This window comes from Canis lupus, chromosome 17, assembly GCF_011100685.1.
Source record: "Canis lupus familiaris isolate Mischka breed German Shepherd chromosome 17, alternate assembly UU_Cfam_GSD_1.0, whole genome shotgun sequence".
NCBI classification, from domain to species: Eukaryota; Metazoa; Chordata; class Mammalia; order Carnivora; family Canidae; genus Canis; species Canis lupus.
This window is the reverse complement of record NC_049238.1, coordinates 43,906,007-43,920,871: the sequence shown is the minus strand read 5'-3', so window position 1 is coordinate 43,920,871 and position 14,865 is coordinate 43,906,007. Positions and strand designations below refer to the sequence as shown.

The window sequence follows — 14,865 nt, the reverse complement described above, 5'->3', positions numbered from 1 at the left end:
TTTCGTACCAGGGAAATGCTGACCTTGCAAAATAAATTTGGAAGCTTTCATTTTCTATTTTTTGGAATAGATATGAACACTTCTTTAAATTTTTGATAGAATTCACCTATAAAGCCATCTGGTTCTGGACTTACTGATAGTCATGTACTGATTGCCATTTTGTTGTTTTTATAGTTTCTGTTCCTTTCTTTTCTTGTAATTAGTGATTTTCTCTAGTATTATCTATTATAGGTTTTTAATTACCATAAGGTTCATATAAAGCAGCCCATATTAAGTTGATGATAACTAAAGTTCAGACACATTCTAAAAAACTTTTACTTCCCCATGCACATTTTACTTGTTTTGGTGAGTTCCCTTAACTAATGTTTTAAAGATATAATTGATTTTACCACTTTTGTCTTTTAGTGTTTGCCTATCAACATTAGTGTATGTTTGCTTTTACTCAAAAAATGTTTCTCTTTCATAAGCTTTCTTCTAATTATATCCTTTTCTTTAAATGGGTTTCATCTTGATTACTGTCATCAGTTGCTATTGATTGGGCTATGCTTTGAGAATTCTGAGACCATGTCTAGGACAAAGGACTATTATTGATTGGCCATGCCTACTAAACATACCATTGAAGAAAGAAATGGCAGCAACTGTGATACAAATCAGCCATCCTTGTTTTATGGGTTTTGGAAGAGGCATGGAGCATTGACAAGTAGGGCTAATCTTAAGGTTTCCCATTGTTTTTTTTTGTTTTGTACCTGCCTTCTTGCTGTCTCCTGGCCTTTCCAGACCACAGCTTAGGCACTATCCTTCCCTTAGATTTTATTTTTAATCATCCCAGATTTTTTTTCCTTTTCTTTTTTCATAAAAAGGTCTATTCTCAAAATCTACCCTTTTCTAACTTATTTGCATGATAAATGTCAGCACAGTCCAACCAAAGGTAGCAAGGTTTGTTTGCTTATGTTCTTGGAAGCTTGTTGGGTGGGATGTTAAAACTATTCCTAAAGAATATATAGATCTCACAGCGTATGTCTTTTCCTGGATTTAGATGATGAGCTAGGCCAATCTTAAGTAGAGATGGCAGGTGCTAGGTCTAGGTCCCATGGACTAGGATTAAAAAAGCCTATATTGTAGGAAAAGAGATTTAAAACTTTAAAAAACAAGTCCAGGGAACCCAATTATTTGTTTTGATGGAAAGGAAGCACCAGACTTGGGAGGTATATTCAATGTTTGATGAGCTCTCCTAGGCCAGAAGGGGCAGCTCCATGTTTTTCTTTTTCTAGCTTACATACTAGAATTGTTTTTGTATTCAATATAATGAACAGTGTTATTAGCTTAAGGTGTATATTATACTGATTTAACAATTTCATATTACTCAATAATCCCCACGATAAGTGTATACCTCAATCCTCTTCATCTATTTCACTCATACTTCCACTCACTGCCCCTCTAGCACTCACTAGTTTGTTCTCTAAGAGTTTGTTTTTTTGTTTGCCATTTTTTTTGATCATTTGTTTTGTTTCTTAAATTCCACTTGTTAGAGAAATCATGTAGTATTTGTCTTATTTCACTTAGCATTAAACTCCCTTTTATCGATGTGTAACATTCTATTGTATGTATGTATATACTGTATGTATTGATGGACATTGCTTCCATATCTTGGTTATTGTAAATAGTGCTGCAATAAGCATAGTGGTCCATTGATTTCTTTTTTTGAATTAGTGTTCTTGTTTTATTTGGGTTAATACTCAGTAGTGGAATCACTGCTCTGAGGAGCCTCCATACTGTTTTCCATGGAGTTTGCATTCCCACCAACAATGCACAAGGGCTACTTTTTCTTCACATCCTCACCAATAATTGTTATTTCTTATGTTTTTAAAAAGTTACACTTTCAAGGTGACATAATTTGTTATTAGTAAGAAACATCTAGAAATAACATACTAACCACAATGAAGAGCCTGAATTTTTTGAATTTTAGGCTCTATAAATGGTTGGGTAAAATATTGTATAGTATGTATTTTTCTGCCTTTCATATTAGACCAGATTGCCTTCCCTGTCTCTCTTACTATGGCCATCTTGATTTTCTTTCTCCAACCCAATTAAGCCCCAAATGTTCATAATTATGGACATCATACATTTATGTAAAACCCCCATTCTTTCTTGTACTAAATCTTGACCTCTAATTTCTTCCTTATAAATAATTCAGTAGTGTTAGATAAGATTCTAATCCTTTGAAACTTTTTTATTGCCCCTGTGAATTTCTCCATGCGTTATCCCTATCACATTAAAACCATTATATACAGGCATTGGGGCACCTGGGTAGCTCAGTCCATTAAGCATCCAACTCTTGATCCCTCAGGGTTGTGAGTTCAGGTCCCATGTTGGGCTCTCTGATAGGCTTGAAGCCTAATTATAAAACAAAACAAAACAAAACAAAACAAAACACTATGATATGCAGGCATTAAAAGCAAGCCAAAGTGGTAACTTCAGTAAGAAGAGGGTTGGAGAAAGTCCAAATGCAGGAAAGTAGAGGTAAGGAGGAAACCTGCAAGGAGAAAGTGGTAGAATCCAAGAAATATAATTTTAAAAGATCCTTTTGGACTCAAATGGTGATTTAAGGAAACATGGGTCACAGAATAATAAAAACTTAAAATTTGATAAGGGCCTATCATTGCCAGGCATTCAGCTTTGAGGGTATTATCTCATTTAATACTTAATACTAGAAAGTGTTCATTTTAAGAGAGGAAATATATAGAAAAGATGTAGAGGAGAGCAGGATGGAGAGGGTGATATGTAAGAAGGTATTGGAAAAGGGGTCTAGGATCCTGAGGAGAGGCAACAAAAACTCCTGGGGAAGAAGTCTCTTCAGCAGTAATTCAGGTAGTAAGAGAGGCTTCCACCAGCTCTTTCCACCCACCTGATAAGGAAAGGGTCATGAGCTAGATGAAAGTTCCCTTTCTTCAACATATGAATAATGCCATGTAACACAATTCCTAATGGTTGAATGTGAAGAAAAGTGAAAGAAAATAATAATTCAGGACCTTTGGATTATGCTCACTTGCCAGCATAGTCCTCTAGCGTCCGAACTTGTCATCCTTGACTCTTGTCTATTCCTTTCTTAATTGTTGTAATTGCATGCTGGAGCCTAGGAGATATTTCATAAGGTATTAAATAGCCTTCATCATGTATCAGCAGATCCCCATATCCATACAGATTTAGGCACTTCTGATAGTATAGATCCTTTGGTGGCTCATCTATTTTATGAAGATAATGTTCTTGGAGTCTTGAACAATGGCTTGTCTTAGATTTGTCTCTCAATAATGATGATACTGCTTAGGGAAATCCATCAAAGGTAGTGATCTTCTGCTAAATGGCTCTTGTATAGGAAAGGTAAAAAGGAATTTTAGCCCTTTGAAGAGAAGCTTGGATGGTGAGGACATGCTCATTATTATAGATGACAGGATCAACAATCAATGCATGGTATATTTATGTGATGTAAAGATTGTCTTTTTACACAGGACTATCTCCCAGTCATGGTAGGTATCTAAAAATCCATCAGTACCACAATTGCCTGTACTTCTGTGTTAGGTGAAAACAATCCAAGATTTCCTGACCCAGAGGCCTTCTCTGAAGTATTAAAAAAGGAAGAGTACGAGAAGAAATATAGAAACAGGAGCTAGGGAGTCCTAAATGAACAGACATGCCAGTTCCTAATTTTCCAAGGGCCAACACCTCTTGATATTCCCACTTCTCCTTGGGATTCCAAGGTTAGCAAGAATGCCTTGTTTTGGGTTGAGTAAAAACTGTTCAGCCTTTAATAGTGAGAAAGAATGGCTCTAAGCCATATTTAGGAAATTTGTTGACTGTAATTAAGCCTTCATGGGAGTCCCCAAGGTTTACTTACCTATAATTGAAAAAATGCAAATGAAGACAGTTAATCAGTGGACTGGCTGACTATGAAGCACTACTACCTACGTAAATGAATTAAAAACAAAGACACAAATTTGTCCAATTGAAAAAGTTACCTGGAGCCAACTGGTAAATTTCTCAATGCTGTGGAGATTTTTTCCTTAGATGGCAGTGCTTTTCTGCTAAGGCCTTTGCCAACTTAATCTTGAGCCATTACGTACAGATTTCCTAACAACTGGTCTTCAGCATTGGTAGAACACCAGCTGCCTCCCTGGCATCACTCAGGGTAACCCTGAAAAAAAAATAACAGACCTCTTATCCTTCTTTATGCTTTGACTGATCCACTACTTAAAGTTATAAAACGTTTGATCTTCAAGATATTAAAAATGAAATGTGAATACCCATGAGATTAAGCCAACTCTTCAGGAGTTTTCCCACAGTACTTCAGCTGTCATTTGTAAAGGATTGTTGGAATATTACCAGATTTAATGCAGTTTTTTTTTCATAACTATAATTGAAGCATACCTATGATGGTCATTTCACCTCAGACACCCTATTTGCTATTATATTCAGCTAATTTTTATCACCTGATTTAAAATAATTCCCCCATACTTTGAACTTCCTTTATTACTTAAAGTCTTCTGTTTAATCAACTCTTATTATGGTATCAGCTATAGAAACAAGAGTAAATACAGCATCATACTTGTCAGCAATCTGATTGGAAGAAACAAAAACAAAAGATATTAAACAAGTCAATTTAAATACAGAAGGAAAGGTGTACAAAATACAGAGGTGTATGACAAATCTGTATTATAAACCATATCAAGTAGTTCTTGACACTCTGTCAAAATGTGACCTCTTAGAGAAAGGAGGTAAAGATGTTTCTTTTCCTAAGCTCCTCAGCAGCTTTTGAGGGACTAAAGTGCTGTGATTAATAATGCCAGTCATGGCCACCATAAAGATGAGTGGCAAATCCCTGTCACTACCTTATCCAGAAGGAATGCGGTTTTGCTAACTTACTACATTGTTGTTTGATGAAGAGTGAGTGGACTAGGACACTGAAAGGAGGGCTTACCGCAAAGGAATTGTCTTATTTGCAAGTGTGTAAACATCCATAAAGTTAGGGAAAGATTTGGTTAGGCTGAACCTTTTCACCATGTCTTTTGTTTGCTTGAGTTATTTATTATGCTGAACTTGCTAGAGCTTTTAAAAAGTGTTATTGATGTAGACTATGGAAGAAGTAGGCAGGTATTTCAAGGTATTTCAAAAGTATCACAGTTTCTGAATAGATCAAATATCTTTTCAAAGCCTCATGGATTTTTAAAACGTGAACTGTTCTTGGTGGATAAAAGGCTCCAATGCTCTGGGTTTCTAACCTCCCATTCATTAACAGCAAAGCTGACTTGTAGGGGGGGCGGGGTGGGGGTAGTCGTTTTTTGTTTGTTTGTTTGTTTCCTCCTCCAAGAAATTTGTGACTCCTTTTGGGGAGATAACTGTTTAAATATAAATAAATGACCAGCTGCAGTGGAAAGATTCCAGTTTTCTCACGGTGTTTACTTTCAATTTATTGTCCGTACTCCCATTACAACTTCCTCCCTGCAAAACACTATCCCAGGCCTGAATATGTAGAGAATAGCCCCATTAAAATACTTCTTAGATGTGAAATACTAAGTTATTCCCACTGAAAGACCTTGCAAGAGCCTAAAATGGACTCTGCCCATATTTGCAGAGCCCTTTTAGCATTTTCAAAATCATTAACACTATCAGCTCTGACTTTAGAAAATTAAAATAGCGTAGGCCCAAATGGGACTGTGTTCCCTCCCCTAGGCATTTCTAAGTTTTTTGAGGTGATTAAGTAAAACTCCTCTGTTTTTATACATCAAAATTACCTTGAAATGAATTTGGTTTATTTTATTCTATTTCATTTAGCTGGTAGTCCCATGCCATTTGCATTATTTTAAATCCAAGTACAGATAGCTTTGTACTGGGGATTCCCATGAACTACCATTTATGGTTTAGTATTTATCAGTAAAACTCAGCTATTTTGAAAATAGATTTCCAGGTTATATTTCTATATCTCTATGCAATCTTAAAATGGATTATTGTAGAACACATTAATGAAACCCTAATTTTCTTCTATGATTATATACCTGGCTCTCACACATTAACATCCTAAGACATTAACTATGTCCCATATATTTAACCTAGTGTGTTTCCCTCCACCTCCTTTACATTATTTTGTAGTTTTGACAATGTCCTGTGTGTGTGTGTATATATGTGTGTGTAGTTAAAGGCAGCTGTTAAGTCTAAACTGTATTTGTCTTATTGCTGGGTGGTCTCAGGAATTTCACCATGATTTTCAAGGATGAAGGATTGCTAATTACTTAACAGAAAGTACCCTTGCCTGTCAAGGGAATAGTTAAGATATTTCTTGATGATGTTATGCTTTAGATTGATACTGAAAGTATAAAGCTGAGAAAAATTTTAGTAGATCTATTGAGCTTTTTGACCAGAGAAAATAAGGATTCAGCATTTTATTCTTTCTTCGTGAAAATACTTAAAGAATATGAAGGAAGAAGAAATCAGAAATTGACATAGATACCTATAATATGCAGAATGCTGTTCATGAAATAATTAGGAAAACCAGTATAAGCAAAACATGTGGTTTCTTAGAACTGGCCTCTGAAGTTTCATTCCCATAATTTCAATTGTCACTTTGATAACTTTACTGACATGTAACACAGATACCTCAAATTCAGCATGTCCAGAATTAAACTCAATATTGTAACACCTCCACTTTCCTCTTATTTCTATCATCTGGTTTCAGAGCATCAATATATACCTAGCTATACTTACTATCTAGGAATTCCAGAATTATCTTTTTTTTTTTAATCACTCAACCATCTAGTCACCTATAACCACCTACTTCATTCATTAAAGTGAGTTTAGACTATCATTCTCATCATGATGTCTTCTTTTTCCACCATATCCCTACCTGACTGAAAGTAGGTACTATATTGTCTCTGTTTCTTTAGCACCTTAATCCCACTAAACCACTATCAGCATTAGACCTTATGGTTTGTGTGTCTGTCTATGTATACCCAACACAAGCATGGTGGTTGGCACAAAGTAGATATAAAGTAAGTATTTGAAGAAATATGTGGTTAGGTAGAAAGAAAGAGATAAACCAAAAGATTATATGAGAATTCAGCATTTCCAGAAATGGAGGTGTACTTTGAGAGTTTGATTGAGAGTTTGATTGAGTCTCTCAGTTATATTTGCATCAAAGTCTGTTTCTATTGAAACTGAACACCTTGGGGATCCCGAGGTGGCCCAGTGTTTTAGCGCCTGCCTTCAGCCCAGGGTGTGATCCTGGAGTCCCAGAATCAAGTCCCACATTGGGCTCCCTGTATGGGGCTTGCTTCTCCCTCTGCCTGTGTCTCTGCCTCTGTGTGTGTGTGTGTGTGTGTGTGTGTCTCATGAATAAATAAATAAGATCTTAAAAAAAAAAAGAAACTGAACACCTCTTGCAACATAACCTCCATTTGCATGAAGTAGTGTAAGACTTATGGGAGGGGGGTTTCAGAATTCTTCAGATGATCCTGTAAAGTCATTTTAAGCACTTTTCATGACAATCTTCAACCTAAGGAATTAGCACAAATATCAATTAATGAAAAAAATCACAAATCAGCAACATCTCCCCTCTATATCTCTCCATTCAAAACACAAATTGAGGATGATGTAGGGAAAGATAAATCTGTCTATGAGAATTTTAGTGGGGTTAAAAAGAAAAGACTAGTACAGAGGCAGAAAAAGAACTAGAAAAACCCTATAGAGATGGCTATGAAACAGCTCTCCCACCCTTATTTGCTTTTCATGGATTGTAACAGAACAAGATGTGAGGAAACATCTGCTACCTTTTTAAAATAGTACTTTGATATTTAAAAAAAAAATAGTGACAGAATTAGGAGAAGCCTGATTTCTGTGGTTAGGGATAGCAGACACCTATAAAATAAAATAGGGAGAATTAATTAGTCTAGCATAGCTTGATAGATTGGTGAGCTGTGGCTTCATCTGCCATGCATGGCTCTGGGAAGCAGCATCAAGAAATGGTTAGTCCATGGACTCTGGAGTTAGGCTGCCTGGGTTTAAGTTTTGGCTTCAACACCTACCTGCAATGTGATACTTAGCAAGCTGCATGGCCCCTCTCTGTCCCAACTGGGCATAATAGTAATACCTGTCTCAGACATTGTTGTGAGATTGAAGGAAAGAAAAGAAACTCAGGGAGCTAATGCAGAGACTGGTACATTGGTGTTAAATGTAGCTTTTTTTTTTTTTTAATTAACTGAAATTTAGGTTACTTCTCTTAGATATAAGGACTGAACTAAATGTCCAGTAGGAATAAAAAGTCTCTTAAGTAGGAAAAGATATGAGTCTTTCTGCTCCCAGGTTAATCAGTACATATATAGACTAGCTGGAGGAATGTATTTCTAAATACAATCCACTTTAAAGCTGTTATAAATCTAGGAATACCAGCCCTGATAGAGGAGGCTTAGAGCACTAAGTAGCTGAACCCCATCCAAGAGCACGACCAGTCAGTGACTATGTGCAGTGACTATGCTTCAGAGAAGCTGAGCAAGTATAAGAGAAATCTGTGGGGATCAGATTCCAGTCGCTGCTGCCATGAGGATAAATCTAAGCCAAGAAGGAGGTAGGAACATACCTGAGGCCAGGAGACCTAGTTACAAAGAATTCAGGCTCCAAGGATGAAACTAAGAGTCACAGCTGAGATGGTGGCTCTCACCATACTCAGTCATGATGTGTATAGAATGGTACCAAGTTTAAGGACAGGCATTACACAAACAGAACTAATCATTGAGATAGGTTCATTTTGAATGATAGTCACTAAAAAACAAGAACCCCAGAGATGAAAGAGGGGTTCAGATGGTAGTCTTTGGAGAAAAACAGTATAGGTCCTGATCCCTAGTTTTGCCCATTATTTCAGAGGCAAGTTCTATTACCTTTCTAAGCTTATATTGATTGTTCCTACTTCAAGGAATTTTTGGAACTTAAACCATGCAATGTAATTAAAAGGACAAAGGCAATGTCTAAGCACCTCCTAAATGCTCAATTAATATTGGTTATTAGGACTTCATTTGTACATAATTCATTTATATATCTTGTCTGAAAATGCCATATAGTATAAATTGCAAAACAATACAATTAGGTTAAACAGGGTTTCCTAAACCTTGTATTAAAAGATCTTGCCATGTAGCCCTAGTCATTTTAGTGTATTTTCTTTAGGAAGTGAATTTTTAATGACACATACCAGGTCTCTGTGCTATTTTGGACAAGCATAAAGGGGAGTCATTTTTAAATAAAACAAATTCTGATTGTAGCAACAATGATCTAAATCATTAAAATGGATATAGGGGAATGGTAAACATTATCCTTTGGCTTTTTCTTAAACCTGGAGTTCGTAAATATCTTTTTAGATTGGGCATGTTGTCTAGCAGTATACTTGTTCAGGGTTAGCTGGCCCAGTTCCTCACCTACTAGCTTTACACTTTACCACAAATTCAGTATCTGCCCTACCAGTTACCTTGAATGAAATCATTGGCTTTATATTTCAGAGATGTCTCACTTTCAACCAATGTATTAGGTTTATTCACAGGATTCCTCCATCAGGCTGGGAGAGCAAAGGGGTTCTGAAGAAGAGACAGGCTATCATATTTTTGCTGCAGAATTAAACACCATCTATCTGAAAATGGAATCGGTGGTAAAAATTTCCAAATTACTTGTAATTCTTCCCTCTGGATCCACTCAATTCTCCCAAGATTTGCTTTCAGAGAACCACTTAATAATGCAGTAGATGCATCTTGTCTTATTCTACTTCTACTAATTTTCTTGCCCAGAAGCAAATTCACAGAACTGTCCCTGATACCATTCTTCCCTTTCTTTACCCATGATACACAACAGAATTAACTTACTTTATGAATGAATATTTCTCATTTTTGAAACCTGACAGACTTACAGGGAGCTGTCAATTGGCCAAGGGGTAGGGTATCTAGCTTCTAAAGAAACTGTGACTGACCCAGTTGTCCCAACATTTGCTATCTCTCTATCTCATTGTTTATACTTCTATCTGGGGGTATAATAAAAAAAGATAAAAAAGTAAAATTCAGCCAGATAACTGGCCCCGATGTTACCAAACTCATGTATGTTCAAAGTCCTAAAATCATTAGATGAAATAAACCTTCACATAGTCCTTGGGTTTCATTTATCCAGTGGTTCTCAATCTCTAGCATGCATCAGCATCCCCTGGATTATAGATTTTTTTATTCAGAAAATTTGAGAGTTTCTATCAGGTTCCCAGGTGATACTGATACTGCTGGTTCATAGACTATGAGAATCACTGTACTACTAATCCATGTGTGGCTTCTCTTCTATTAACATGAATAACCTAGAATTTGCTTTTCCTTAGCTAGCTTTCAAAATTTATGCTCTATAAATTAACAGTATGGGTTAAGCAGTTATTTTTGTATATGTGCACCTTGTACAGTGTAATAGAAGTGGTAAAGTGCTTACTCTATATATTTGATTGATTTCATTCACAAAGCAGTCAGTTATCTCTTTGCTGAATCATGGCTCTAATCCACAAATCTCTTTGCTTCTTTTTTATGTTGTTATAGGGTAAATGTAATACTGGCCTTCGATCTATATTTTAAATAGTAAAGCCTCAATTCTATGGTATTGAAAGGAATTCATACATAGAAAGCATCGTCCATTGTTTTCCCCAGTGACCTAACTTCATGAGCTTTTCTGGTGGTGGGAGAACTGAGAGCTCACTTGTCATAATTTTTTTAATTTAGCATTATATTTATTTAGCTCTAATGAAGTACACGGAACAGAGAACAGCCTGAGAAATAGCATCACAGAGGCCTTAGATGTAACTTCTGATGTGCCCAGTCACTGTTTGGGACATGGTTTGATCACAGAAAATGGCAAAAAGTTAAAATAAGGGCAAGTTACATCACATAGAGGGGCCACAGTATTTGGGGTCCCTTAGCTTAAAAAATTTGCCAATTACCTTACACACAGAAGGTACATATCTAACTCCCATTCGCTAATGCCGCTACACCCCATCAAGCTCAACAATGAGAAACATTATTGGATTCCTCATTTAACTGCAATGGATATATTTTCTTAGATGATATTATAAGAAGTTTGATAAATAGTCAGCTGTTAATTCTTTCCTTTTATTAGATCACTTGTAGATCCTGGCTGAAAAGGAGTCTGGGAAATGCAGTTTTGAACTTTCTTGCATCTGTAGTCTAGGAAGTGAAGCAGGTTGAAACAGATATTGAATGGTTTCATATAAAATATATACCACATTGTCAAACTAGTTAAAAGAATAAAAGAGATGAACTAAAAACATCCCTGGTTTGAGTCTAAGGATCAGCTTCTAAACCTACTCTAAGTTATGACTTGTTATAGTATCTTAGCTATCCTACCCAACAGTGTGGGAGTATGGTACAGTCTTTAAGGACTTCATCACTTAAATTGTATAAAGCACAAGTTCTCTCATCATAAAATACAATGACAATAATAGCTACCTCCTAGGGTGCTTATGAGTTAAATGGGGAAATACAAAGTTCTTAAAATAGTGTTTGCCACATCATAAGAAATCAATATTTCATTAACATGGGGTAATGGGGATCTCACTGAATACTCTCTGACCTATGAGAGCTTGACATAATTATTATTTTTGTAAGAGGTAGATTCAAGACCTGAAAATGCTTAAATAGATATTCAAGTCCAGTGAACACCTCAATAAAAGGCAGTGCACCAACGGTGTGTTTCTCTGCTTAGCTGCCTGCATTCCTATCATAACTGAGCTCAGGATGAAGAAATAATCTATAAATAGATATTTCCAGGGGTAGAGCTATAAAATTGAGATATAACCCTGTATACCTTTTTATTCTACAGTGCCTGCAAAATGCCTTTTAAGCATTTGAGTAATTCTCACCCTCACCAAACAACCTAATGTAATAACATAAGATATTCCACTTTGGAAAACTTGTGTTACACTCAAATTCTTACATACTAAAAAGTTCTTAGTCTTTAGAGGTATTGGGGTTTTAGAAAGCTATACCTTATAGAGTGTCTTCTTTTTTTCTTTTCACCTTGGGATTAAGGATAGAAGAGAGTGATTGCTATGTAGCTTGTTCACTTTATCATTTAATAATTTGCTCTTTTTTTGTTAATATTATATACTTGCACAAGCACAACACTGTTTGAACTATGAAGTTACACCACCATCTTGTGAATGCTGTGCTGTGACTAACCCAGGTGTATCTCTCTCCTCCTCCTGCTCTAGCTGGACAGTGCCACATCACTTATCCAGGCAGCTAAAAACCTGATGAATGCTGTTGTCCTCACGGTGAAAGCATCCTATGTGGCCTCAACCAAATACCAGAAGGTGTATGGGACAGCAGCTGTCAACTCACCAGTTGTGTCTTGGAAGATGAAGGCTCCAGAGAAGAAGCCCCTTGTGAAGAGAGAAAAGCCTGAAGAATTCCAGACACGAGTTAGACGAGGTTCCCAGAAGAAACACATTTCGCCTGTACAGGCTTTAAGTGAATTCAAAGCAATGGATTCATTCTAGGACGATAGGCTTTAATAAGAAAACTTTTTTTTCCTTTTCCTTTTCTTTTTAATTCCATTTTTGTATGCATACCTGCCGACTCGTATGCCTCTGGCATGGGGAAATTAAGGGAGCAGTGTCTGTTTGCATGTAAGATGAGATGTGATCAATACTACTGATTCATCAGTAGCTGGGGAGGGAACAGGGAATTCCTGTCCTGAGGTGGCACAGAACTGTCCTTTGTAACATTCTCATAAAATTGGGCAAAGAGTTCGCATTGCAATGTTTATGGGAGTGGGAGGGATGGGGAAAATAAACTTCATTCTACAAAAGCAAACTCTAATGCATGCAAGAATCATTAGGTTGGCAGGTATCTTAATAAGTGAAAAATCTGGAAGTGTAATGGTAGAACATAAAGCTTGTATTGCTTCTGTTTCAGTGCAAAAATGTACTAGCCAATACGCTGAAGTGTGTGGCCCACAAATTGAACAATTTAACTTTGAAGTCCTATCCATGACATTATGTGGATTTTTTTTTTCCTAAGGAGAAACTAACTCATTGAGCCAAAATGTTCCTTTGAAATCTGTATTCTATTCTTTCCTTGTAGTAGTGCCATTATGAGTGCTCATATTTTCAATTTTCCCCCCTTTACTGAAAGTAAACACTTATTTGAGACCATTATAATCTTTGTGGGGGCACTAGAAGCACAATATGCTGACCCATCTTTTACTTTTAAAAAAATGGAACTATGATTTTGCTAGAAATAGGAGGCCCAGTGGTGGAATGTTAGAAGAATGGAACTGATGCTGTGTGAAGGTTTAGAGGCAAATACATAGGTGTAGCTTGGAGTGCTGGTATCTAATATGCCATTGTATCCACTAACTCAAAATAAACATGTATAATCTGGACATATGAAGAATGCTTCTTTTTTTAAATGCATACTTAATTAAAGATTAGAGCATCTTCTTGAAAATTGATTAAAAATGCTTTTTTTGTTTTTGGAGATGGGTGTAAAATAGCTAATATCTCTAGGTCATTTTTAGAGTCCAGAAATTGCTTTTATTTAATGTTTTTTTCCATTTGTTTTTATTTACTTTCAAACAATCTAAATGATAAAGTCATGTGTGAGACTTATATGAGCCATGTTCAGCCCTGGGCTAGACTTAAGAAAGATAATGTGTTCTCAGAAAATGAATAAAAAAAATTTCTAGGAAGACTCATTAATTTCAAGGTATTTCTCTCTCCAAATTGTGAAAAGAAGGCCTCTCTCCCATTACTCAGGAGGGGTGGGCTGTAGTCTTTCAGCTATGGCTTGAGGAGAAAAAGACTCCAAATGTTCATTTGTGTGCCCAAAACTCCTTCCATTTGATTTATCCCTATAGGTTAGCACGTTATAGTGTGTCTCCCAAGACTTCTGGTAAAATAAGGTTTGTTTCTTAGCAATATGTTAATACATATTGAGAGTCATGGACTCCTAGGCTATTCTAATTTAGGTGAAAGAGAAGAGGCCTGGGAGTTGGGGAAGGAGAGAAGCTTAGTTAACATTGAATTTAGATATGGTTCTCCTCATCTGGACTCAGAATGATCTATCGATAGAGAAATCATCATCAGGGCAGCCCGGGTGGCTCAGCAGTCCAGGGTGTGGTCTGCCTTCAGTCCAGGGCGTGGTTCTGGAGACCCAGGATCAAGTCCTACATTGGGCTCCCTGCATGGAGCCTGCTTCCCCCTCTGCCTGTGTCTCTGCCTCTCTCTCTCTCTCTCTCTCTCTCTCTCTGTGTCTCATGAGTAAATAAAATCTTTCAAAAAAAACATCATCAATGCAGTAGATGAATTTTCAACACTATTATGCAACTATTTCAACTAGACTGCCCTCTTAATTTGCTTACACATTGAGAGAGGCAATCACTGACACTCATTCTTTCAGATATTTATGGAATAACCCCTAAGCTGAACATACCACCCAGTGAACTGGTTGGCAACCTTCCTTATTAACATGAGTATGGCATAACTGGGTTTGTGCATTATTCTATGATTTAAAGGGTTGAAGGAATTAAGTATTCCTCAGACCAGCCAAGAAACTTAGAAACTCCTTGACAAATCCTAAAACATGTTTAGCAGGCATCAGAAGAACATGTAAAAAAATGCCTTTGACTTTGCTCTATAAATTTTAAATGCTTTAATATATGTTTATGACCAATGTTTGTGTATTTTCTGGAAATCAGTCCTTGATTTTTATCACTATCCACTATTGTTCTTGTGATCAAAGAGAATATTCTCAGAAAGATAATTAAATATAGACACTTTGCTGAGAGCACTATAGC

The 14,865-nt window shown here is 36.4% G+C and overlaps 1 protein-coding gene across 8 annotated transcripts in view; it reads left to right on the top strand.

Annotated features, from left to right (window-relative positions):
- CTNNA2 (catenin alpha 2) overlaps positions 1–13,460 on the top strand; it is a 1,087,950-nt gene extending 1,074,490 nt beyond the window's left edge. For 6 of the 8 annotated variants that reach the window (XM_038561604.1, XM_038561605.1, XM_038561606.1 and 3 more), the window contains 2 exons: positions 9,560–9,676; positions 12,278–13,460. In XM_038561604.1, coding sequence (XP_038417532.1) covers positions 9,560–9,676; positions 12,278–12,565 — 405 coding nt within the window. In that variant the 3' untranslated portion in view covers positions 12,566–13,460. The remainder of the gene's footprint in view (positions 1–9,559; positions 9,677–12,277) is intronic. The other 2 variants (XM_038561607.1, XM_038561609.1) reach the window with 1 other exon arrangement.
- The last annotated feature ends 1,405 nt before the right edge of the window (positions 13,461–14,865 follow it).